We start from the raw sequence: 27905 nt of genomic DNA, 5'->3' as shown, positions 1-27905 counted from the left end.
CCACCCTGATGTCGCTGCAACAGGTTTGTGGCTTTGATCTTTATCTTTGTAAGCATGACTCAGTATGAGATCATGCTGACTCACAGCTACTACAATACAAAGATCTTTTTAGCTCTTAGTGACACCCACAGATGGAAAACACGAAGCCCATTGGAAAAAAAACAAACTACTTTTTAATCAACCTGTGAAGAGGTTCTCTCTCCTGATTTACCTCTGATAGTAATTGTATTCAGTACTTAGAAATATGCCTTCTGCACAACTCAAGCGTATCAAAGTGGAGTATTTATTTTTTTATTTTTGTAGAAGGTCACAGAGGACAAGACAAACTCCTTCCTGAACCCTTCTACCACCAGTTCTGTTCCTGTGTTAGGCTGTAACTTAATCTGCTACTCAACAAAGGTGCCACACACCAACGGGAGTGATGAGTAACAAACTGAATGCAAATTTTGTTTCACTTGGCACAGATTTCATTGTAGATGGCATTCACTGTATTCAAAGCAGGCTTCGGCGAGGCATCTGCAGCTCTGCAACACTGCTGAAAGCACAGACTGTGACCGAGGTGCTGTCGGTGCTCTCGCAGTCAACACACTCCCACTTCACTGATCACTCTCATATCAAGCAGTTCATTAAATTGTGCATAATTAAAGCTAACGTCGTTACACTTGTAACAGCAGTCAGTGCAAAAACACGAGTTTGGGGGGGATTTCTGAGTGCAATTACCCGACTTCAACAACAGAGGGGGCGCTTTGATCGGTCTCCTGCGTTGCGCGGAGTCGTGATCCATTTGAGATCTAGTGAGTCATTTCTCAGTACCACGGTGTCCTGTGCCTTCCACGTGGTGGTGAGTCACCCTCCAGTGGGGAAAGAACATGTAGGACAGCTTCTGACTGACATACTTGATGAGCAGATACCATCTAAGAAATACTTGGCTATAAGGAGCAGAGCAATTCAGAAAAAAAAAAAAAAAAAAAAAAAAAGTTGCCACAAAAGGAAATTGATTTTGATCTTCCAAAACAAGCTTGTCAATAAATAACAGCCTTTTGGTATGTACTGCAATAGAAAGAATGAGACCCACCAGAATGCTTTTTATTTCAATTTATTTATCTTTAAAGAACCAATACGAATCAGGGAGGGGGGATGTCTTCAAAATGGGTACAACGATAAAAAGAAAACTGACCATTTTCCATTCTCCTCCACCCCGTCTGTCAGACCAGATCCCGGGCTCAGTGTGTGAGCTGAAATCTGCATATTTGTTTGGGAAATCCTGTAGCCCCTCCCCCCCACCTCATCACAACCCTCTCCTCCCCATTTGGTAAAATGAATGACAGCTGGAGGAGTACCAGCTGGAGCAGCTCTGATTTCCTGTCTGAAATGTCTGCGTACATGTAAAATGTGTGTGAGGAATGCTCAGCAGGGTCTGATGGGCTTATCTGAGGTGGACTGATTATTGCACTCCAACAAGACTTGTAAGAAGAAGGGAAAAAAAAAAGTCATGGCTCTTACATAGTTACTTTAAAAAAAAATTTAAAAAAAGAAAAATTGGATAACAAAGTGTCCTTGCCCCTGCCAAACTCAACACTGCCACAATTCTCTTGCGAATAAATATTATATATTTAGACTCAGTGAGGCCCTAAACTGAAAGTGACTTGAAGCAAGTGAGGAGCAAAAAATAAAAAAAAATAAATTCAATAAAAAATAAAACAAAACAAAAAAAACAAACAAGCAGAACATTACTGCATTTTCAGGGTGAACCTTTTGAGTTTTGTGCAAAAACAAAAAACACAATCGAAATGTGTTCAAAGTTTAAAAATGTTTTTTTTTTTTCTTTCTTAAAATAGAGGCCAAATAGCAATGAAAGGAAACAAGAACAGAATCAAAACATCATCACCATGTATGTGTAAAAATAAAAATTCACATAATGAAAGGTAAAATATCCCATGATTACAACTTAAAGTGAGAAGAAAAAAAACAAAAAAAAAAACAACAAAAAGACAAGTACAGGATGGACTCGAGTGGAGAGAAAAAAAAATTAAAATAAAATAAAATTCTGGCCCGTGGTTTGGTTGAGCTGTAGAACCGGGAGGCGGGCCCATCTGTGTGCTTTGACCTTCCATTCATTGGTTCGGCTGGTGGACTTCCCCAGATTTTGTTTGATCATTCGATTTCTCTCAGATCAATTAACCATGACTCAGTGTTTACAAATCATCACAACAATTACTGATAGCACTCTTTTTTTTTGTTATCTTCTCTTTGTTGGAAGATTCCGAACTAGATGTGCATTGAAAGCGGATGCACAGACGGACGGCCTACTGCACGCAGCAGTTGTGGCCGTTATCTTTGAACCGCAGACGCATTTTGGGTCTGTATTTCTCGAGGTAAAGAAGCTGTTTGGAGTTGAAGGCTCCACGTCTCTTCCTACAGGAAACAAAAAAAACAGGAAAGAAGTTTTAGTTCTAAAATGGGAAGGCACACACTCAAACTCAGAGGAATTATTAACCTGTTAAGAGTAATCCACTTCTTTGCTTATTGACCATTTCTCACTGACAACAAGGACCAACAATGTGTCTACAACTCATTAACTCATCTCTAACAGTTCAACCACATGAAAAAGGTTCATATTGCAACCATGCAGGCTTCTTTAAAGAGACAGTGGAGAATTTCTGGAATGAGGTTATTTAAAAAAAAAAGAAAAAACAAGCCAGTTTTGTCTTATCTGCAGCAGATTACTTGGTATCTTTAAAAGTATGAATTTCAACTGGTCAGGCCTAGCTAGACTGAAAGAAGCCCATCGTGCAGCATGTTTAAATTGTCAAAAATCAAAAATGTCAAAGCAGTTTATGCCAATGCTATTGTATAACTTTAAACCACTGTCATGTTTGCGTCGGATACTAATTTACATATAAGCTAACCATTGTTTTTACACAGAAAATTGATCTAGGAGGCTGTGCACTCCCAATAATCGTCCCATGAAACAAAGTGTAAAAAGCAACAATATGTTAACTTAAAATGCTACAAATAATATTTAACAGATTTTTGTGGATGATTTGACTCTTTGGCTACACTTAGAGCATATACTGTAAGTGTCATATATGTCATTAAAAATAGGCATTAATAAAATTTAGAAATCCGTGTTTACAAGAATGTTGTTGAAGAGACAGTGAAAGAGCAGGAAGAATACCAAAACAAGATGGCTTACGCTTCAGTAGAAGAATGCTTTTGCAGGTTTGCAGAGAAGATTGAGAACTTTGGGTTAAAGCCTTTTTCCATTTTCCATTATTAAATTCTAAGTATTTAACAAGTATTTAATACTCTTTAAACTCACTTTACATGGACATTCTGATTGGAAAATGATATAGTTTGTGTCCAAGAACACATTTCATGTAGGAAGACTGTTGGTGGCACACCACCTACCTTGATTTCCTGTGTACATAATCAGTGGCTTCTTTGCAAAAAATAGCCTCCTGATGTCATAAAAAATAGTGTTGGTGTAAACTGCTGTGAAGTTCTTAAGGATTCAGTCATTTTACAACTACTGAAGTCTTCTTTATTTCCAAAAACTGTTACACAACCCATTAGCTCCAGCCTCCACAACCAGGTAAGCTGGATTTATATTAATAAAGACGCAAATATACTCATTCACTGCTTATAACCTTTCAACCTAATCTCAGTCCATAAAGAAATAATCATGTTTTGAGTCTGTAAAGCTCTAAGACTAGTACTCACTGCCTTATGAACTGCACGGCATCTTCATACTTCATTCCTCCCTCAAGGAGGGCTAAGGCCACCAAGACTGGAGCTCTGAAAGGTAAAGGAATCCATTAGACTGGTTAAAGCAAGAACGGGGAGAACAGGAGATGAAATGCCAAGGTTCGCAGGGCTCCTTGGTAATAAAACAGGGGGAGGAAGGTAAACCTGGGAAACAGGCCTGGGAAATCTACAGGGGTGTACAAGTTCACAGGCGCCCTACTGAGCCGCTGTACTAGTACTTTGTGATAAGTTACAGTAAAACGGCCAACTCCTCGCTCACCAGAGAGAAGATGGGATGAGAAAAAGTAAATAAATATAGCTTGGACAAGGTCAGATTTCAGCTCTTGCGGAGCATTTCCTTCAGCTACTTTTCTAGGACCAGCGAATTAGAAAATTGAAAAGAAAAATGAAGTTCAGATGAAAATATCTCTCTCAACACGTTCTCTGTACCAAACTCACGCAGATGAGTTCAGCAAGTAAACCTCTACGAAAAAGACTGGTGGTGGTTTCAGAAAATACCAGTCTAACCAATACTTGGAAAAACGAAACCTCTGGAATGTCACAGCAATGCAAAAGAAAGAAGAAGAAAAAAAGGCCTAGAAGCTAGAGGAGCTGCTGGGTGTGCTGAGTACTTGTGGTCTGAGAAGACACTTTCACACCAGTTCGCCCACATCATGTGCTTCTGCCTGCATTGTCTTCACACTTGTGCTATTTTACACAACTAAACTGTAATTCCCCATCACACTAAGGTGCGATTACAACGCGGCATAACTTCACATTACCCGTGCAACCTCGCTTTATGGCGAGCAAAAATCGAATTGCCTAATTTTGCAGTCGCAGACAGAAAGTGTTGTAACTAATGACGGATTATCTAATCTGTTGACTTTATTTACAGAGCCCTCAGGGAACAGGAGGAGAACACAACAGTTCAAGTTACAAGATGAAACTCAGGACTGGGACAAAAGACAATCGGCTCAAGCTGTGTCATGTCTAGGGAAGAAGGAACAGGTGGTGAAGGGAAGAACAGAGGGTGAGAGGATGGCAAGAAAGATTAGAAAAAAAAATAAAGAATTGACTTCTCAGACACTTCACAATTCTGAGCTTTCTGTAGCAGTGTGTGAACTCTGTGACCTCCTCTAGTTGTCAGTGTGTTACAGGCAGATGAAACAGAGCCTTGTCTGACCAATAAAAGCCCCACGACTGGACAACAAACCCTAACCGTGGAGGCAGGGCTACAGCCAACAGGATTACATTAAAATATACTTGTGTATCAGAATAGCCCAGTCAAAGCCCAATTCTAAATTTAATTGGAATTCTAAGGCACGATATAAAAACCATTGTTCACAGATACACTTTTAAAATAACACTCAAGCACTTTTGTTGTAAAGTTTCAAACTTTTTCAGCATCACACTTTGTACATAAAAAATTCAATTTCAATAATGTTGTTTAACATGCAAAATATAAGACAACCTTTATTTCTAATACTATGCAGATCAATAAGTTACTGTATCAAAAGGAATAATAAATCTTTATTATAGTGAACAAGGTTTCCCCCCAGAAAACTTGCTAAGCCCGGTGGTTGGGCGCTCAGCAGTCATTCATCCAGTGGTTAAAAAATGGTTAAAGTTGAAAGGGAAATTTGAAAATATCACTTGACAATTATGCGTTATTGAAAGATTAATACCTGAACACCAACTATAAAGTTTTAAAAATGCAAACATTTTAAAAGACTTAAATAAATAAGCGATGCTTAGCCTGGTGGGGGCACAATTAAAGCCTGGTGGCCCGCCAGGCTTATAATACACTGGGGGAAAACCTGGTGGACCAATCCAAACAGGTCATGCTAATGCAAATTACCTTCCTTCTCAAATGACATACTTAACACAATTTACAAAATGTACAAAAAAAAAAGGAAAAAAAAAATCTCTAAAAAAATATTTTTGCCAGGTTTTCTGGCATATAGCAAATAGAAATAATTTTGCTGATTCTAACTGATGTAAAACAAGAAGTTATTTCTAATTTCACTTCAGACAGCAAGAAACAAAATGTGTTGGGTTTTTCATTGGGTGAATAAAAACATCTGCTTTCAACTGTAAATACTGTATTCCAAATTTAGGATTATAATCAGACGTCACATTGCACTTTGATTTTCAAACTGCACAGTTTTGTAATAACCTCTTTTAAAGACTTTATCCAGGAATCAAGGAAATTCTAAGCCTTGAAAACACCTAACTGAAATTGTGTGAATTGAATGTGTAGCAAAGAGCAATTTCTGTAGGATTTAGTTTAAGTTTTTGTCTGAAAAACGACAAACTGAGACATTCGTACCTGCCCAGCCCTGCCACACAGTGCACAGCGACGCAGCAGCCGGGTTGCTCTCGAAACTTGGTGTTAAGCAGCTTCAGCCAGTCGTCCACAATCTGCGTGGGAGGAGGGGCACCATCATCGAAGGGCCAGTCCTGGAGTTGGAAAGAGCAAATTGAAAACTAATCAGCACGAATGACTTCGGAAGGCAGAGACAAACCCGGAAAAGCGATGCTCACCAAGACTTGTATGCCCTCCTTCTCCACTGGAGCCTTATCATAGGTGGCATCACAAACTCTCACCAACGTGTCTACCTCGAACTTTTTCAGCTCCTGACAGACGACAAATAAGCTTTTAGTCGGAGACATTCATAACAAATATGAATGCACTCGATGACCAATAAAGCCTCTCACCTCGGTAAACTTGTTGAGCGTAGCATTGGTGGGATTGTGGGTGATAAGGAACCTCATGGCCTCATGTTTAATCTCGACTGCAGCAGGGCGGTTCATGTTGGCGAGACGGCTTGAAAAAACAATTACAATACTCATAAAATAAAAAGCGACTTTTGGCTCAGATGTACAGATTGCTATGAGGTTTGTGTGATCGGGGAAGGGTAGAATAAATAAAAAAAGGACAAGACGTGAATAAGAATGGGTCAGGAGAACGACAGGTCTTCACTGAGGGATGATGCACACAGAGAGAAAAAAAACAACCCAAACAAAACTAGTCCACAGTTTTCTGGGATGAGAAAAATGTAAATTGAAAGGAAATTGAAACAAAAAAATAGGAGGGGAGGAGGAAAAAAAAAAAAAAAAAAAAAAAGGATGAGACTATCCAAAAGTCATCCAATGAGTTTACCCCATTCAGGAGAGCTGGTTGTGATTGGCTGTTCAAGGAGAAAGCGGAAAGCAAATATTTCTCGTATTGGTTGGGATAGGGCAGGGCAGTCAGGCCAAGGACTACGCGATATCCCAGAGAGGAAGGGAGGCCTTTTGGAAAAAACGTCAGCAGTTCCTAATGTGCTGGCAGTCAGGGAGGTTTCTGGGTAGCGTAGTCCCTCGGGGGGCGGCCGATTCACTTCTCCACTGAGGTGAGGTGCTGTGCCTGGCAGAATTCTCCGGTCACACACGCCATATAGGTACGGCTGAAGTCGACACAGAAAGCCTGCATAGAGAGGGGAAAAAGGATTCTTAAATTTAAAATAATAATAATAATATCACACTTTTAAAACAGATCAATTTAAATTAAAAGGGAAGTGCACATTTCTCACACTACAAAATGTTAAAAGTTGTTCTGCAGAGGATGTCCACATGATCACCTACTTACGACCACAAATGCAGAAATGCTATTCTCAGAATGTAATTACTGCTTGCTTATTAGACTGTGTGACCCGCCGTTGATATTTCACTTGCGACTCTGATGAAGACACAGATCGTGTCGAAACGTTTGCACAACAAAGCTAAAAACGGATCATTGGGCTTAAATCCTGTCCGCAAGTTTGTCCTGCGCAGCAGCAGAACTGTCCGTCAGAAGACGTGCAGAGTGTCAATCTTTTAATTAATACTTCCTGTGTTCAAAATATGAGAGGTAAACAGTCATTTATGTCCTCCAAACTGAGTCAGAACCTTGTCTCTGTCAATAAAAGTCTAAAAATTATCTGCTCCGGTTTACTAAACACAAACAGACTCAGAACAAAAACAACTCAAAGTTTCTTACCTCAGACTATGTCCTTATTCTAATAATTTAATGCAAAAAAAACAAAACAAAACAGAAAATAAAAATCCCCAAGCACTGGTTTCCATTTTTTCCCCCTTTCTGATACATAAAGCTTGCTTTAGATCTTAGAGTGCTCATGTTACCTTTAAACTCAGTATACATCCAAAAACCAAACTAATTGATTCCTTTCCCTCAGCCAGCAGTAAATGCTTAAGGTACCGCAAAGTGCCTTAAATTAGCACAAGTCCATGAGCTGAAATAAAATATTTTATAAGCTGTATTCAGATGAAAAAATATTGTCTCAAGTTTTGGATGGGCATGACTGGGCCAAATACCTTATGCATTATGTTTTTTAGCTCTCCATAGAAAATGGCTGTCCATTCAGCAGTGTAATAAAGGGCTATTAAAATGAATGCAGAAGTCTTGACTGGACTATGCATGCAGCAGTTGAGATTTATTCGAATTTCTTTTAAATCATACAAGCATCCCATCCTAATCAAATTCAATAATAATGGATTCAACTTTAAAAGTAACTAAAAAGTTAATAATTATTATTTTTCAATTGGTGTGTGTTTGCAGCTCTAAAGCTCGATTAAATATTACAGTTTGAGACATACTGAAATTTAGAGGTCAACGACGAACAATGTGTGCATCCCTCATCATAAGCAATATATTCAAGTCCTAATATCTCGTATTATTCCATTAGCTCCACAATAAATGGTGACATTCAAGGACAACGCAATGGCAATGCGGCCAAAAGTCTCCACTGTCACTGTCCACACTAAAATGCAATAATGATAGCTCTTCAAGAGCACATCCATCCGTTTCTAATCATCTTAAATATAAACTTGAGTGACTAAAACCCTCAATAAAAAGGACACACCTAGCTAAACGCAGTGCAGGCGGCGTCTCATTGGTTGAAGGACACCACACACCCAGCATATCTGAGATGTCTAAACATGCAACAAATCACTTCCTCTTCCAGTGACTAAGACTGATCTAATTACATGTTGTTTAATCAACAAAAAACTAGAACAAAAGGTACACAGGGTATCTGCGGGTTTCAGAAAGTCAAATTTAAGACCTTTTTCTAATATCACTGTACGTTACATTCAAAGCCAAAAAGCTTACAAATATAAGGGGGACTTCAGGCATATCTGCAGTCTTGAAGACCAGAGTGCCACGCTAAAAATCTTGAGTTGGCAGCACAAGTGGTGGAAACAAATATTGTCCAGGGAGCTGACCATAAATGTGCACTTACCCATATAAGAGCTGTGAGTAACGTATTCAGGCTGACTTACATTTTTATCCTAATGAACTTAAGACATTTTAAGGCCTTAATCTTACATTTTCAAAAAAAGGTAAGACATTTAAGTATGTGCAGACAACCTGTTATACGCAGAAGAATAATAAAATTTTCTGGTCTTGGAATAACAAAGGCCAGAAAGTTACACAGTAAGTTCATTTTGATAAAAAAAAAATAATCCTGCAACCTGCAGCACATTTTTGAGTCTGTAACACTGCTTTATTTAGCTGTTAAATTACAACACCTTTGGATTACGACACTTTGTAAATTCACCACCTGTCACCCAAATGGAAACTAATAATATGCACAGCAGGGCTGGCGCACACACAGGCTTCAGAAGACTCCGTCCCAGAACAGGTAATGTCTGGTCTGTAACTAGCTAGGGAGTTGCCACTCAAACCGCTGCCAAGTCCTCGACAGCCTAAAGCCAGCTGCCGCAAACTGGCTGGAACCGTCTCAGAGCGACATCACACGGAGGTGTGTGTGAGGGCCTGCGCGGAAGGAGGGGTTGCGGGGAGCTGGCTATCAGGACTAAGTACACACAAGAGTGGGTGGTAGAAGGCTCAGACTTTATCACTGCACAGGCCATAGTCACAAGGTGAGGATTAAAGGGTGGGCAAAGATTCAAGAGCCAGAACTTCAGTCCCACGCTCCCTTTTTAACTCTTCAAAAATGACCAGACTTGGGTTCTGAATCACCGTTTCTCTCGCTTACGAGAGCAAAAGCACATTTCAATGCGTCTCAACTGAATCTGCTTCCCTTGTAGTAGGTTTTATAAAGAAGAAACACAGCTCAAGGGATCCAGGAATATGATGCCATTCTTAGAAACCACAACAACTTTCTCATCTTTCCTCAACTCCCACCAATCTAGACTGCTGCCGCTTATCCGCAGTCAACTACCAACCAGAGCCAAAGGGACGCATCTACCCACTGTAAATTCTACTATTCGGTTCTTCTCTCCCTCTTCTGTGCTTGGCAACAGCTATAAGGGCACTCTCAAAGACAGACTCGACTTTTTTCTTCCCCCCACTCCTTTCATTCTGTGACGGCCGAGATCCTCTGTGACGCCTTTAATTACCACCCTCGAGCTGCCAAAAACAGAACAGGAGGGTTGCATGCAGACAGCTGAAGAATGGGGACTTGAAGGACTTGATGAACTTTTGATTCTTCAGAAATGGAGAGGAGTGTCAAAAAATGTGGCTGCTGGTTGTTTTTAACATAAGCAATGAGACACAAAGATACAAGGAGATGAATAAACAGGAACGGAGCAAAACACAAGGACCAGACAGGACTTGCACAATGACAGGTTAGGTCAAAAGATTAAAAAAACCCAAAAAGAAACAGACTAGAGATGGTTGACTAGATGCAAAGAAGTCATATTGTTTGGTTTGAAGACTCAGCAAACAGCAGGAATTAGAGAGACAAAAAGACAACAAATTTGAATTGTCATTTGAATTGAACAATTTGAATGTCACCATGCGTATAAATAAATAAAAAGGAAAGAAAGTAGGGCTTTATTTTGGGGCGGGATTTCCATTATGCCTAATGAAGTCTGAGTAGAACTAAGCATCTTCACTTCCCTTTTAGCTTTCCATCCACTTAACATGCAGATAAGCAAACAAAATTCATGAAGTTAACTGAAAATTCGCAACGATTCCGAAAACTGTTTATGCAACAACTTCTTAAAAAAAAAAAAAGTGTAACCAACAGTATTTATAGATATTGGTTGCTCCAGCATTTACATGTTTATTTCCCTGATAAATATGAGCAAAGGATCAAGATATACACTTTGAGTTAACCACCATGCCTTCATTTGCGTTCAACAAAGTTTCTTTAGATTGCATTTAATCCTGAAACGATACCACCCACTGAGTTTTTCAAGTTTGTTTACGTTCCAAATTTTCGGATTTTCACCTGACTTGTTCTAGAAAAGAGTGAATAAATGCAGAACAGGATAAGAAAAAAAAGTTAAAGGAAGTTGACTTTATTGGGCCCTCAAAGTAGATAAACAAATTGGGGTGGGGGTGATTTCAAAAAGGAAGTAGGTAAAACTTGGCAACATCAGACCAAAGCAGCTGCCTGTAGGGCTGTCATCACTAGATTGTCGGGAAGGCATGCAAACTACAGTTGAAATTTGCAAACTGGTTCTGCGATCAAGAACCGCTTCAATGTAGTAAGAACGAGATGCACTTGCACTTGGTTTGTAGACGACAGAGCATGTTTAACCACACAGGAAACAAGCCGTGATGCATAAATTAGCAGTCAGAGCTGCCAAGTGACAAGCCAGCCATCTTTGGTTGAGTTTATAGTGAATGAGTGGTAGAGGTATTTTATGTTAATCAGTTTAAACCTGTTTTTTTTTTTTAAATCAATACCTCCAAAAGTCCCTTGTAATATTTGTCCTTGTTACAGAAAATCAGCATGTTTCTACATTATCCTGCACATAGCCGGAGGTTGTCGAATTCCACTATCTCCAAAAAGCATGAGTAAACTAAAACTTGCTTTTACTTTCTTATGTAAATGACTCCTGATAAATCCCAGAGAACGGAATAGAAGTCTTGAAATTTAAGGGGGTGCAAAAAATTGGAAATAAATTAAGGGGAAAAAAAAACAAAAAAAAACTATTCGTGGGAAATCTGAATTGATTCAAAATGAAAAAATAATTTAAAGATGTGTTCAACTTGAACGTTTTTGAGAGTATGCTGCAAGTCGCATTATGCGTCCACTCGGCTACCGTAGGACGCCATCTTTGCGCATTTTAAATAATTCTTTGACACATTTTTATTTAAGAAAATCCAGAAAGCTAAGCTAAAACCCGATGCTGGGAATTTAAGTTGCAGAATTTTATGCACACGCCTATTTTTCTTTTTAAATAAACTGATGGAATTTGATACACTATGGAACCTTATAGATCGTTTTAAATTAAGTTTCTGTTTACACTGCATTTCCTCTTCTCAGTCATAATTTAAACAGAATCTTAGCATTTTTGCTAGAAAAAATTGTTTCAGAATTTAATCACTAAACACTGTAAGATCCACATCTCTATTGGAATTCATCTCCTTGTTACAGTGCAGGTGTTCAAAACAAACAAACAAAAAAAAGTGATCAGCTCAAAAGCATTTGCATTGCCATGTACACACATAGCTATATAAGAAAAGAAATACATAGCAGTTGCTATTTTGTGCATGCCTGGCTGTACAAATATATATTCTAAATTGGGTAAAAGGTCACTATGTACATGCAGAGGCCCACACAGTGGGCTACTTTGTGCTCCATTCCCACATCACATGTGCTGTGGATGAAGCACTGCTAAAACTGAAAAAGAAAGGAAAGACAAAAGCCAACAGTATATAGCATGGAGTTTAAAAAAAGCTAACTACTTGCACACGTCTTTTTAAGTGACAAAATGAGAAAGAACAGAAGGAGGCGGAATAAAATGGTATTGAGCAGGGAGTAGCGGTACCACCTGATAAGAACAGCGGTATCTGAGAACAGAGAGGGACATGACATGCAAACCAAAACATGCGATAAAAGAAGCAGAATAATGGGAATCAAGGCATGGGTATCCAACAGGTGCTGACTCATTGGTTTAGGTGGCCTCAGCTGTAGAGAAATCTGAATAAAAAGTATCATCTGACCAGGGTTAAAAATACATGTTATCCTTTATGACGGACATTGTAACGGCGTTAATGTTTCAACAGATTGCAGGGCTTGGAAATAGAATTGATAGCAGCTGATTTAATTCAAAACCTTTCACTTTGTTAAGCACTTCAATGCAACATGACTCCGTAACTAACAAGGACAACGAGAGTTTCTGTTGACACCTGATAGCACTCAGGTGGTCAATCGCCATGATTCTTGAAACAAGCACAACATATACAGAAGTAAGTAGTGTAAACACACAGAAGCCGGCTCAGGGAATACATTTGCTACATGGACGAAAGGGTGTTTTACTAAAATTAGATCGCGCAAACACACACATGAGGTTAAGCGTCTGGTCAGACATACACAGAAACTAGTAGGACCGTGATGGCAAAACAGACTTTCAGTAAACAGGAATGTCGAGGGCATTTCTTCCCCCACCTTCTTGTGAGAGATGTTATATGCATCTCCGTCTGGTGGTTTGAGGTTGTGTGTCTCCTGGCTGATGTTTTGTCTGGAGCCAGACCGGGTACGGCCAGATTATGCCGCCTTGAAGCAGCCGGAGGCCTAATTTTCTGTGTCTAATCCTTGTCCATTGGCAGGAGGAGAGCTGAGCGACATACATCACAGACGTGACATTTGGTGGCTCCCGTAAATTTGAAAGCAGCAGGCTGTCTTCTGCACCCAATTAATTGGGGCCTGCCATGCAAAGCAATGGCAGGAACCTATTACTATTGTCGGAGAGAAGCGTCTCTTTAATATTCTTTATTTTTCTTCCGTAACCGTTAATGCGGCTCATACCGCTGGGTGCACACCTACAAATGAGGTATCAAAACGTGCAGAAAATTCACGCCATTGGAGCTATTACTTTTGGTGGGATTTGGGCTTAACGTGGCGACATAATTCGCAAAAAACTACGAAAAAAACCCCATTATAAGTCAATGGGAAAAATCCTAGAAATACCCTATTTTTGAGGATTTTCTGTGTCGTCACAAATTCACCTAGAAATGCCATTCAAATTTCATTTTGTAGATACGTCTGTGATCTCTTCGAAAGTGAAGACGGCTCGTCGATACCAGTTACGGTTTGTCCACAATTTGCCTCTAAGCGACCCAAAGTTTCTCATTTTTGCTCAAATTAGAGTGAGAGCCGATCTCGGTTCAGATCTGGGCACAACATTTCTTTCTCTCATCACTGTAAATGCTCTGAGTGAGGTACAGATATGAATCTCGGGACTATCGCAGAAGACACATTGACCTGTCATACGCTCCAAACGCTTTTCGAATATGTATTACGGTTCCCGAACAGGAAGGATTTGTTTCCAATGCTTTTTGTCAGTAAAACGTGTTTGCTCAAACACACAATTGTGTGTTTGACAGCTCAGAGCTCAGAGCTCACACCCTGCTGAGACCATTATTTGCCATAGCAACGGATCTCAAGAGGCTATTGGCTGCTGGTTTGGACTACAAATACGCATCGCTGTAGTTCTATATATAGTGGAATACTCAGTTGAAACAGAGGTTGACTGAACTGGCCTTTAGAACTAATTGCTGCTATGGGCTGTATATAACTGATTTAACTCAGTAACTGTTACACATGGGATTAGTTTTGAACTTTAAAATGAAGCATATTGAAAATTTCACAATAAAAGCCCTGAATATTTTTACATGACGTAATTGCTCTTTTTTGGCTTTATTTGACTTTTTCATCCAAAGCACTGTTACACATGGTATTAGTTTGGCCCTTTAAAATGAAGCTTAACAAAAATTTCAAAATAAAAGCCTTGAATATTTTTACATGACGTAATTGCTCTTTTTGGCTTTATTTGACTTTTTCATCCAAAGCACTCTTACACGTGGTATTAGTTCAGAACTTTAAAATGAAGCATACTGAAAATTTCAAAATAAAAGCCTTGAATATTTTTACATCATGTAATTGCTCTTTTTGGCTTTATTTGACTTTTTCATCCAAAGCACTGTTACACATGGTATTAGTTTGGCCCTTTGAAATGAAGCGTACTGAAAATTTCAAAATAAAAGCCTTGAATATTTTTACATCATGTAATTGCTCTTTTTGGCTGTATATGACTTTTTCATCCAAAGCACTGTTACACATGGGATTAGTTTGTCCCTTTGAAATGAAGCATACTGAAAATTTCAAAATAAAAGCCTTGAATATTTTTACATCATGTAATTGCTCTTTTTGGCTTTATTTGACTTTTTCATCCAAAGCACTGTTACACATGGTATTAGTTTGGCCCTTTGAAATGAAGCATACTGAAAATTTCAAAATAAAAGCCTTGAATATTTTTACATGACGTAATTGCTCTTTTTGGCTTTATTTGACTTTTTCATCCAAAGCACTCTTAGACGTGGTATTAGTTCAGAACTTTAAAATGAAGCATACTGAAAATTTCAAAATAAAAGCCTTGAATATTTTTACATCAGCTACTTGTGTTTTGAGCATTATACAACTATTTTAACCCAAGGACTATTACGCATGGGATTAGTTTGGCCCTTTGAAATGAAGTTTAACAAAACTTCCAAAATAAAAGCCTTGACAACATTTTAAATCGTACTGAATGGTGCACGTCCGCCTCGCTTAACGTTCTTGCGGTTCTCCGCATGCCACTGATTACGTTACGGCGTTCTTTAGCGTCGACGCCGATTTGTGGCGTGACGACGCCGGGCCCAAACCCCACGGCCGCGCCTTGGCAGGCCCCGGCTAAATTTCTTCCGAAATTTTCTAGTTTTTATTCTGAACTTTTGTAAAAAAAAGTAAGTACCAATATCAATTGTGACAAAACAAAAAATAAAAAAAATGGAGAAAACGGAGAGGGGTGGTTGCTGACAGTTTTAACACTACGCAGACACCATCTGTAGGAGTAAAAGAGGAACAAAGTGTCAGACATAAACATGGCTTTGACCTCTCCAAGTACTAAATAATATAACTGGTATCTCTGGAAATGACAATGAGTTCAAGAAAGTACAGTTTCAAGAAAAAAGCTGATAAATCTTTGACATCCAAGAGAGCAGGGACAAAACAATAAGTTTGTAACATTAAACCAGACCAAATGGGGAACAAAAGCAAAATAAAATAAAAAATAAAAACAAAAAAAACGAAGTTGACTGGACAGGATGGTTCGGCAGCTCTCGCCTCCAACTGGGGCTGATTCAACCCAAACTTTCACAGCAGCTACGACTAATTCAAATGTTGAAGAAAAAAAAAGAAAAAGTGTAAGCAAAGTTCAAGGACCTCAATTTCAAGACCTCTCAAAACCAGCTTGCTTTTCCATTAGCCAGAACCATTAGATCAGTGTTTACCGCTGGTCCAAAACAGGTTTCATTTCACTTGAACTCACCTGAACCCTCGAAAGAGAACTGCTTTTCAAGAAGGCGGTTTGTCCTTTCTGAAGTGTTTTGATTTAACATTTTGATGGACATTTTTGAGAATGTTAGAAAAATGGATTGGCAAGTTTGCCATTTCTAACATTTCAAAATGACAGAATGTTTACACTGTTTACACATTCAGAATGGCTACTGTATTGCTCCGCTCCTCTCCTTAAAAGTTTCCCCCCAATCAGAAGCATTCACAAGCTCTGTTTGCAGTGGGAATTTTTTTTTTTTTCTTTTCACCATTCACAACAAATGATAGAAAGCATACTGACATTATTGAAATCCAGTTATTAAAAATGTATAGTCAAACAGTCCAAGAATGTCAATCCAATCATGTAGAGAAATTAAGACTTCATTAAACGTCACTGTAGTAATACAACAGGAAAATCTGGTCAAAATGCCACTTAGTGAAAATGGGAACTTTCAGGAATGTCCAAAAATAAATGCATGACGATAAATGTTGCACATGTTCTAAACCACGCAACTTTAGGTTATACAGTTTGAATCCTATATATAACGCCTGATTTATAGTTAAAGTTATTCATATAAATATCACTGTTAAACAGTTGATGCACAGCAAGGTACACATCTGACTGCTGCTCCTAAACTTGTATTCAAAAATATCCAAAATATATTATTAATGAAGGTAAATACACAATGTTCCTTAGAAGACAAAGAAAACAAACACAAAAAAACCCCAAAGTGTGGATATGCTTAATTTTTATAGTTGATGGTCATCTGTTCTTCCTAAACTTACCATTACATAAAGACCATGTGATATTTTATTTCTCTGATAGTCTTTAGGCAACACCGACCTAGATAAAAGTCTCAAAATCACTAACTAGCAATAATCAGCCAAGATAGCAGTAACTAATAATGACAGAAATTTTGTGTACCTCACTTGTAAATGATGAAACAGACAAATTTATTGATCACAAAATACCCAAGATTCAAGTGTTCCCCCTCCTTTGTTTCTACGATTTCATATCGACAGCGAATGACTTCTGGGAACTTTCTGAGGTGACACACATACACACTACATGACAGTCGTTTACTGATAGAGTAATAAAATATTCTTCAAATACATATTATAAATCTAACTTCTTTAGATCGACGTTCACACTTATGGTATGAATTTACTCAAGAGGGGTCAAGCTGCAGACCCAGAGGAAAATCTCGGAGTTTAGAGAGTTTTCCCTCTTCTGTTGTGCAAATAACATATAGCATGAAAATAACCACCTTCTTTATAATATGTAATGTGCAAGAGCTGACTATGGTTTCATATTTGGTAAGAACTCATGATAAAGACAGTTTCAGATTTTCAGGAGTCTTCAAAAAGCAAACACTTCACGTCTAAGGTCATCCATGTCTAAATGAATGGCGTCTCATTTACTTCTTGTTCTACTTATGAAATATTGTTTTTGGGTGGAGCATACGCGATTAGCACATCGCTCATTACACTAACTGACTTTGTTCCGACAAAGTAAAATGCCGAACAATGACGCAGCTCAAAATTTCTTTCCACCTGGTCTACAGCTGCTGCTTGTTTTAAACAGCTAAATAAGTAACGTGTTGCAGCTCTCGCTTAAACTCACTGAAAAAACAAACACTTTTAAAACAAAACAAAAAAATACAAAGAAATGCCTAAAGTTCTGTGAATATTAGGTCTTTTCAATGGTGAGGATCACACCAGCCTTTGAGACTCTATACCTTGCAACTAAATATTTTAGCTCCTTTCAGGAATATTCCTGCTATTCGGCCATATTTTCTCAGCAGTGACAGCTGGTGTTCAGGAGGGGAATTGCAGTGATAGTACAACACCTCCAGGAAAAGTTGAAACAATAATTTTTTTAGACAAATCTTAGGAAAGTCTTACTAACCATTTGAATAACAGAATTTAAACCGATTCCCAGGACTACTCGTGTTACTCTTGTTTAAAATGTTCAGGTTTAAAGACAATTGCAAAGACTACAAGTGTGACATATTTGGAAAAAGTTATGGTTTATTAAAAAAAATATATATACAAATGAAAGTAAATACCCCAAGAATATGGAGTAGAATAATGCATGCGGTTGTAAACTAGTTGTGTCGGAATTCAGCAAGTGACAAACACCCTGCTATTCATCATGCTTGAAGGAATACAAAAGTCAAACGCAAAAACCAAAAAGGAAAAGACAAAAGTACAATAAGCAACTCTAGTTAAACCTCTCCTTTTTTAGTTTCACCAGTTTATCTAGTGTAACAAGCACAACACTCAAATCCCCAGGCATGCCTAGACAGGCCAGCATTGAAAGATTGGGGCGTATATGCAAAATTCAGCTCCGGAGATCCCAGACTGTTGCTGTGCCTCTCACGACCTGCCCTCTCCTGGGGATTTGCAAACAGCAGGCTCGGCAGAAAGTGATACGTCAAGGCAGTGGATGCTGCGTGACTACGTGTTTTGTTGACGGAATTCTGCCACTTTTCCAGGAACGGATGTGGGAAGCACTAGAACATGTCCTTTCAGAATGTTTCCAAGAACAGAATCTTTGTTCGCCTTAAAAGATAATTAAAGAGAGAGAGAAAAATTGCGCAATGTTCCACTTCAATGGTCCTTTTTGTTGTTGTATATAAAAACTTAGCACACCCCTAACCTTTAAATGAGAGTGCTTGAACTGTTTCCTAAAGGATGGTTTTCAGGCAGTGCCATGCCAAGGGTCTAGTCAAACACTCTTCACCCTCTTTCCAAACTTTTATGAATACCAACTTTTGTAGCAGTATGTCATGCTTTATTGATGATGAGTTTCACTACTTAATGATCTTGTTATTTAATTTGAATGTCGCAATTTAAAGTGCGGTTGAATTGTTTCAACACTCCTTTTTCAAAGTCACAGAAAAGTGTCCCAATCTTCCATTAACCATGTTGCATTTATCCAAAGAAGATCAAGCGAGAAAAAAAAAATTTAACACACACAAAAAAGAAAGGAAACCAGGAGGTACATTTGCTAATCATTCATATCTGGAGTCTACAAGATCTCTAGAAGTATGCATGTTAAAAAGTCACAACATGCGTAAGTGGCGTGGAATAATACTCAGTGCAACCAGCCGGACAGGAAATATCAAAGCTAAAAGCATGAATGTGGTTCTGAAAGTATACAGTTCAAAAACATGACTCACATTGCAATATGACAATAGAGGCCAACAAGAAATGTGAGGAATAAACTTTCACAATTGACTGTACCAAAAATATGTTTCTTTTACAGTCACTCTGTGGGTGGGAAGTGTTTAATAGAAGTCTAAAATTAGATCGATATGCAGAATGATGCACAATGCATGCAACATTCCTACAAAAAGATACAAAACTAGTCACAAATGTTGCTTTCTGTGGCAGCAGAATTTTTTAGAATATTTATTCATCAGTGCAACAAAAAATGAAATTCCCTCCCAGAGCAGGTAATAAAGAAAGTCTCTGATAAGTAATTAACCTTAAGCTAACTTGGTATTGTAAATTTAGTTGATTGCTGTACTACAATACAGAAATAAAGGACTATTGTAAGAAAAACAGTTCATATTAAGGGTTAAGCATAACGTGGGTGAAACCTTGCTTTCAGAGCTCAAGCAAGGTTTGCTTGGGACTCCCATGGGTCAAGATGTCAAGACCTATAGCCCAATAATTACCCTCAGGCCAAATAAGTTCAGCTCTACTATAAGGAGGCATCACCTCTGGTAAATAATGGAGTTTCCCAATGAACTGAGGCAGGCAGGCAAAGACAAGCTAAAAGAAATTACAGAAATGGCAAGAGTTTCACTTGTCCTGTGACATTCTGGCTCTATTTCTCAAGGTAACCAGGTCCGCATGACTTAAGAAAAATCTAACAGCAATAATAATAAATACGTTCATGATGTTGGTGGCGATATGTTTCTTTTCTCATAATGTCGCTCTGTGACCCTTTACATTGTAAGTAATATCATTTTTGTCCCATGTGAGCATCTGCTGCTGAATGAGACTCTGTCCACCTGTCTAATTATAGCATAAGCATTTACAGTGCAAGTTCATAAGACTTGTAATATATTAGCCATAATTATTGCACTCCAGTCCTTTGCGATATGGATAATGCACAAACTGACACTGCGTTGGCGATATAGTTGCACCAGATTCAACACAGCAGAATGTGGAAAGTCCAGAGAGAAAGTCTACATAGGCAACTTTTTGGGGAACTAAAAGCAAAATGTCAAACAGTAAAAACTGCAGTTTTGTGAGCAAACTGAGCTTTCTAACCAATAACAGAAGAGAGGATACGTGCCATTTCAGTAGATGTAATCAAAATGTGGGCAGCCCTATACAGAAAAGATTACACATTCAACCAACAGTTTGCAAAAGCAGTACATTTTAATTAAATTTAAAGTGCTACAGTTTGGCTTTTGAAAATGGTCTGTTCCTGTTTGGCTTGCAGTTTCTACAGACAGACATCAGCATGTCTATTTTCAAATGCACAATATTTAGCAGTCATTTGTTTTGAGCTGTTCTTTATTAGATCCCCTATTACTGGTAGCTTAGTACAAATTTAGGTGTGTGCAAACCTCAAAATTCCATAAAGAAAAATCAACTTAGTGTCACATATTCACTTAAACCTAGGTTTTTCTTTTTGATAATTGGCACTTAAAATCTTAGGTTTTATACAATATCTTCCAAAGTCAAGTTAGCTGACAATCTAAATGATTGGGGTTTAAACAAAGACTATTTGCTGTGTTTATGTTATGATAAACTGGGCATGCTGACTATACCCTGTTCAGCACAACAGGTTGCCTTGCTGTATCCCCAGAGGACAGAAGCTAATCTTCAGTTGGAGTGCTTGTTGTTCTGGCTCCGTGTGTCCCTGTAAGCTAGAAACAGGAGGTGGGGGAATTATAGAGGGTAGGGGGAATATGGAAATCCCCTCCCTACTCCTATGAAAAGAAACACCCAGCACACATGTACTTTGCATGGTTACGGCCACTTATCACATCGCTTTACAGCCTCTGAGTGAGCACAGATAAACAATGCAACGATCAAAGCCTTATGATAGTGCTTAGAGGGTGGGCAAGGGCAGGGAAAAGGGCTGAAGAGCTTACAGAAGGGAACAGAAATGTAGTGTCAGAACAAGCACCAAGCAATCAAAGCAGTCCTTTTTGTCTTAGTTTCTTCATTAAATTAAAACATATCTACCTACAGTATTAAATAACCAGTGGGACAACATAATAAAACTCAAAATTATTTCTAAATACACTAGGAACATTTAACAAGTCTGAGGGGTAGTGGCACTGCTGTTCAAGCCAAATATGTGCTTTGGCAATCTAGCCAAGGCACAAAAAGAGACGCTTTTATGAATGATAAATTATTTCAACTGACAAAAAGAAGCACATTTGTTGCTTTTGCTGCATATGGCTGCCACCATTTTGAATCCATGTTGGAAACTCTTCTGTTGACGCAAGAAAGAAAATAGTTCTCGAGTTGCCCCAGCTGACTAATAAAGACGCTGTTTTCCGCCTGCTCGTCAGCTGGCGGAAAACAACCAAAACGTCTCCATTTACTTTTGCAACTTTGTGTGACATCATTTGGGGAACCAGATAGGAAAAAGGCAATTTGCAAGTACAATAAGATAAGGCTGTACGATGTGGTGCACTAAGGCCGAAGCTGGCATTCCGACTCATGGCTTACCATCAGCACTAAACTAAAGGACCATTTTGATTATCTCAATTTATGCAATAAAGCATTTCTCCGATCTATATCTGTTTTTACTAAACTAAAAAAATTGCATCAAACAGTTTGTTCATGAATCCTTCAGACCACAAAAGTGTGTTTTTAGTTTAGAAACTAAGTATAAAGTATCATTTTTCTTCAGATACTTATATTGTCAACCACACCGACCCAGAATTATGATCAAGCTAAAAAAAGAAAATACTAGTGAAAAAAAAAAAAACTAAAAAAAAACATTGTTCCAATTCCATTGTGTGCTTCTGGTTTTAGCGGTGAAACAAGTTTATGTGCTGCTTTTAGTTCCAGAAGAATGTTTACAAACTTAAAATCATTGATATTTTAGGATGGAATGTAAGCATTAGGCTAAAACTAACAAAATGCGTGACTTTTAGAACAACAACTAGCGTTACACCTACTAGTTTTACTGCAAAGTGCATTTTAAAAAGTTTTATGTAAACCAGGAAAAAGTTGATAATTAGTTCTTGGTATTTTGTTGGCATACACACCCTCTCCTGTTGCTCAAGTGTTACACTGGGTAAATGTGAACATTTGGAATGAGCAGATGTTACATAATGACTTCCACCCAAACTGCAATGAACAGGTTAGTTGGAGCGCCATAACCAATGCTCAAAGTCCAAAATGCTGCATGAAGTTGTCTGTACAAACCATCAACTTGAGAGTTTATCATCTGAGAGTTAAAAAGATGGTTGTTGTTTAATTGTCTGGACTGTGGATTCGTCTGAATATTATTGATATACATGTGATGAAACCAGAGAGATGTACTACAGCAGGATGTATAGGTGAGCCACTAAAATAAAGATCTACTTTACAAAAGAATGCCAACACTGACAGATACAAGAGAGCGCCTGCACAAATATTTACCAAGAGGTTTGGTCCCACTGCAGCATCAATTCTGCTGACATTTGGAAGCAAACGCTGAGTTCGGAGAGCTGCATCAGGACTCGCCTGTTGCTATATCAACAATTATCTCTGTGGTAGCAACAAGTGCTTCTACAGGGAATTCTGATGTTCTTTGTGAAGAGATGTGAACAAAGGCAACATCTTTAAACATTCACATATTTGAGACTAGCAAGAAACTGGACATGCAGCGTTAGACCTTAATGTTTGAAAATGGACAGCAAGGTCCGTCTGCTAGAATGGCAACTTTCTTAATAGGAAAAATACACTTAATTATACAATCACAGCTACTGGGTACAAATCCCTTTTGTTCTGAGATCATGTTCGTGAAGACCATGCAAGTTTAGAGTCATTCGGGGAGAAGCTGTCAGTCAGTTTAAGTGTTTGATAAGCTTCTTAAGAGGGAGAACAAAAAACAGCTGCAGCATGAGGCAAATTAATGCCTAGGTAATAAGAGAAACACAGCAAGATTGATGTTTACATGTTCCCCAGCACGTTAGACCAAAACAGATTTTGAATCAATGCATCAGCTTCATATAAAAAAAGAAGAAAAAACCCAAAGCAAGGGTCAAGTCCTACCTGTTGCTATAGTTTCAGCAGGCAACACCACAGCAGCAGCATCTACATGAGGTGTTACTCTGACAGACAGTCCCAACGAGTCTGTGTCTTTGCTTTAACCGAACGCTACGGCAACAACTGTAAACGAATACTGTGCCGAACACAGCATGACTCATTAACAGATACGTTACGCAGAAAAACTGAAAAGGCATACACAGAGTGATGCGCTGCAATATAAAAGTTGGAGCATCCAAATGTTCAAAGAAAAAAAGTGGAGATTGACTCCCTGCTGCTCGCACGGTGAGAAGTGATCACAACTTCAATGCACAAGAATAACCCTTAACGAAGCCAAAGATTGTATTATGTCGTTTTTTGTTTTTTTTTTATAAAAAAAGAAACAAAAATGAAAAGAAAATAAATACAATTTCAGACAACTATGTAAAGCCAGTCAACATTGAGCAGGCCTTCTCCACCCTACCTTTCAACACTCACAGGATCCCTGTGGCTAGATGGGCTTAAAGCCAGCAGGCAACAACACAGGTGGTGTTCTCCCCCAGTAACCCGCTTTGATAAGTTGGCATCGTGTTACAGTACATGGGGTTCGCCTTTCACAGTTACGGTAACCAAGGCTGAGAACTTCCCCTTCTACCACGGTGTATTTCTACACAGATAAAACACTACCTTTTTTTTCCTGTAACATAGTACGCATAAAACACGACAGTTTTTTCTTCGTATAACTTGAGCAGTTTGAAGATTGATTATATAAAAATTGCTCTTAAGTTAAAAGCATGGTTATTTTATTTTGTTTACTTTTATTTGAAAGCAAGTCTCCCCTTGGGGCTGGGCAATAAGATAAGACCACTGCAAATTCAGCTGAGTTACCTGGAAGCCCCAGAAATAACTTTAGAGGTTCAAGTTAAGCAACCTGAAACTCTGATCATTCTTGGGGGGGCAAATAAAAATATACTCATACCAATGATTTAGCCTCAGCGGTTAGACTTTGTAACTTTAGTAAAGTCAATACAAACTAAGAAAAGATGGAATTTAATCAAACCAAATTATGCTAAATCAGCCTTTCCATTTGTTCACATCTGTAGCAAAGCAGAGGAAACTGTACTGTGGTCAGGATTACAGCCCATTATTGTAAAGTGATAACATGTTTATATCACAGAGGTTACACTCTGAAACATTTAAAATCACTCTAAAAAGTCAGAAAATGTACAGAGCCTTAGGAGCTAAATCTAGAACTCTGTGTCCCAAAGATAAATTAACCAAATAAGCGTTGCAGTGTGCCTCACTTCCTTCAGCCTAAAGTTGGTTAATAATACTCAATGCTGAGGAACTGAGATAGATTTGACATTGACAGGAGAAGTACTCACTTAGTCAGCCTCTGTTTATTAATCTATTTAAATCCAAGCAAAATAAAACATTAGTTTTCATTTTGAGTTTTAATATTATGGTTGAAAAACAGCAGTTCCATCTGGATTTCAAGTAAAATACGAGTCTTCAACTGAGTTAAAGTGGGAGATGACAGAAACAAAATGCTAAGAAATGTTTCACATCCATTCTCAAATAAACCAAACCTTGACATTTGTGTTGAGGTACATCCACAAAGTCCCAACACCTTACCGGGAAAAATTTATTTGGCCCACGTCCTGCAGTGGAAACAACGAGGATTTAAAACGGGAGGGGGGTGTTCTGCTGTAAAAACACACAAACATGCACCAACAACTAGGTTATCTCAAAGAAATCCCATCTAAAGGTTTGCGAACTGAGACATTCAAGTTTAACTAGGACTCAATCTACCACACTTAAAAAAAAAAAAGCTGAAAATTCAACTCAAGTGTGTGTCTGTGTGGGAGGGTGGTGGGGGGGACTTGGTTTCTCATGACAAGCCGCATGACATGGGATTCCCTCTAGCTCAAAGTCTCATTCACCACATCCATTTATAAGCATATACCTTGCAGTGTGAGACCGTATGACTGCAAGGTGTGATCTCTGTCTAGACTGGCCAGTGCATCATGCGCCAATTAGATTCAAGATGAAAGCCAGCTCACCAGCAGGAATGACCTGCGCATGTGTTGAAGCATGAGTCATATAAAAGAGTTGAGGTGGCATTACTTAAGATTGTCAGGTATTCTGGTCTTACATGAAACAAACCTTTGAATCAGTTGCTACAATTAGACACCATCAAGTCCTACACACAGAAAAATCTGTGTGTCAACAAAAGAAAAGAAAAAAAAAAGCTCTTTATATCACAGGTTTCTATACCTCACTCTCTATTGCCACTACAAGCTAAGTGGGTCACCTTGCTGTGGCTCACTCATAAGCAGGAATGTATAATTAGCTTACCTGTTACTCATTCACTTATCCACCCATGTTGGCAGGAATGTTTAGAGCGTCAATATCGTATCACCCTCTCGTTGAAATTTACTACCAGCACCGAAACCGGAATCACTGAGCAGCCATAAATCAAAAACCAGCGAGGCATGGGAATTTGCAGTGGCCTTTAGTGTCACAGCTGCTCAAGTCAACTTCCTCCCCCAACTGCATTTCCTCATTTCACTTCAGCCCACAAAAGCTAAAATGCAGGGGTGCTTTCTGTTTCAAGAAACACCAGAAAGGATAAATTACAGACCCGTCCAACCTCGATTGTAGCAGCAATTTCTGCATCAAAGTAAATTACTGGTGGAAATACTATGGCTGTGTGTAAACTGTTAGACAAGGTGTCAGTTCAGTTGATTTGTGAGGGGAACAGGTATGTTTCTATCAGCGAGTCTGTTCTGTTACAGTTGTTGGATTTTCCTTTTAGAGGACTCTGCTATCTTCGTCAAACCTGCTTATTTGCTATTGTGGAATTTTAGCTTCTAAAATCCACATTAATAACACACATAAATTTAGAATTCAGTGCATTGTCTATTCAGTTCATGTTGGGATACAGCAAAGTACAGTCAGAACTTTTCGTATGAAAAAAAAAAAAACTAAACAAGTATGTCCTGAAGTAATCTTAATTCTTAAACTGTTGCAGAGTGCAAGCAATGGTCATGTATTAATAAATGCATAGATGATTCTTTTAAGTTTTACTGAAAAGCACATATAATAAAACTAAATTTCAATTAACAATCTATACAGGATCATTTTTTAGCTCTCCCTCCCCTAATATTTGAGTGTTAATTGATAGACATACAATTGCCCAGAATTTCAGATTTTCAACTGTTTAAAATATACACATATAGGTATTATTTGAAAAGTTTAAACTAACAGAGCAAGTTTAAATGGTGACCTGGGTCACGGCTTCGAACAAATAGGTCAACCATACAAATGAGTCAACATTTGTCACTCAGGGTGGAACCGGCTAACTCAGTCGCCTTAAACTATTGCCAGTCTTGGCCATCTGGGAGCCACGACTGTTATGCCCAAACTACTGACGTTACTCTGTAAAAGAACTAAATCCCAGAACGTAAGATGACCACCACTTGCTATAAATTAAGATGTCATAATAGTACGTCTGCGGTCAATGTTACACTTGAAGCAACTGTAAAAAAAAAACGTTAACCACTGGTTTAAAGGCAAACTAGATCGTACAACACAATCTGCTAAGCTTGAGCTGTTTCGCAAGCTTAATGTACAATTAAAGGTATCATTAACCGCCAATGTGACACAACGAATAATATTTAGCTTTGGCAAAAAACACCTTTGAAACGTTCACGGTGGACTTTCTTGTCGACATTTCAATAAAAACCCGTTCGAAATGTTCCGTTTTCCTCTAGGAAATGGCAGTGGTCACAATAGCACGCTAATACCGCTACATTAGCTAGCAGCTTAGCCGAACTCCGCATTTTGCCGTCACCACTAGCAACGTTCAATCTGGGAAAGTCTCAATAACTTAAGACTTTTCCCAGATGTATACTCCATAACACCGAGGTCATAAACAAACTGGTAACATTTCCTTGCCTCATAATACATCTTATGTGTAAAAGCGGCCAGAGTCGTGGCTGCCTAAGCTATGAAGCTAGGCTAACATAGTGGTTCGCCTTATCAGGCAAGCCCTCATGCAACTTACTGCGGTTGCCATGTATCGTAGAAACCTTCTTATCATGTAACATCCCTCTTCTAATTAGTCATACAAAAAAATCGAAAGCCAATGTTCGTAATTTGTTCAATGAATACTCACAAGGATCAGGCTGAACATTGAAATCCCGTAACTACCCCGGAGAAAGTGGAGGGAGTGAAAACACCGCTGTCAGGTCGCCTTTTTGTTCCTCTTCAATGTAGCACCCTCGATTCTCGTTGGAAGTCGGGCTATGATGGAGGGGAGGAGACTCCCGATGCCTTTGCGGACCGTCGGAAATTGTATCACGAATGATACGAACTACTAGAAGGTACAACAAAAAACAATTTCAGAGCCATATACACATTCCTACTGGGCACATACGAATTGCGTGAAATATGGGAAACCATTAAATGCTTTTCATTGGACTTGTTGTGACAGCTACTTCAAAATGCATCCTTTGTAAACACAAAAAATGGAGAAAAATAATGGAGAAAAATGTAGAATATATAGCTTCCTTTAGACGAATTAATACCTTTTAAATTAATGAT

General features: G+C 38.5%; 1 protein-coding gene across 2 annotated transcripts; it reads right to left on the bottom strand.

The window, feature by feature from the left end:
* Nucleotides 1-1080: 1080 nt before the first annotated feature.
* On the bottom strand, nucleotides 1081-27618 carry ptp4a2b (protein tyrosine phosphatase 4A2b). 2 transcript variants are annotated; one of them, XM_032580190.1, is made up of 7 exons: nucleotides 27478-27618; nucleotides 6911-7216; nucleotides 6466-6574; nucleotides 6292-6384; nucleotides 6077-6207; nucleotides 3724-3798; nucleotides 1081-2415 (listed from the first exon to the last, which is right to left on the bottom strand). In XM_032580190.1, exons 2-7 carry the CDS (start codon nucleotides 6913-6915, stop codon nucleotides 2307-2309), a joined length of 522 nt encoding a protein of 173 aa, XP_032436081.1. In that variant the 5' UTR covers nucleotides 6916-7216; nucleotides 27478-27618; the 3' UTR covers nucleotides 1081-2306. The 2 variants fall into 2 exon arrangements, with proteins under 2 accessions (XP_032436081.1, XP_032436080.1); XM_032580189.1 differs by lacking the exons at nucleotides 6911-7216; nucleotides 27478-27618 and having other exon boundaries at nucleotides 6466-6872.
* Nucleotides 27619-27905: the final 287 nt, after the last annotated feature.

The sequence above is a fragment of the Xiphophorus hellerii genome, chromosome 13 (assembly GCF_003331165.1).
Source record: "Xiphophorus hellerii strain 12219 chromosome 13, Xiphophorus_hellerii-4.1, whole genome shotgun sequence".
Taxonomy (NCBI): domain Eukaryota; kingdom Metazoa; phylum Chordata; class Actinopteri; order Cyprinodontiformes; family Poeciliidae; genus Xiphophorus; species Xiphophorus hellerii.
Note: the sequence above shows the minus strand (reverse complement) of the source record. Positions and strands in the feature narration are given on the sequence as shown.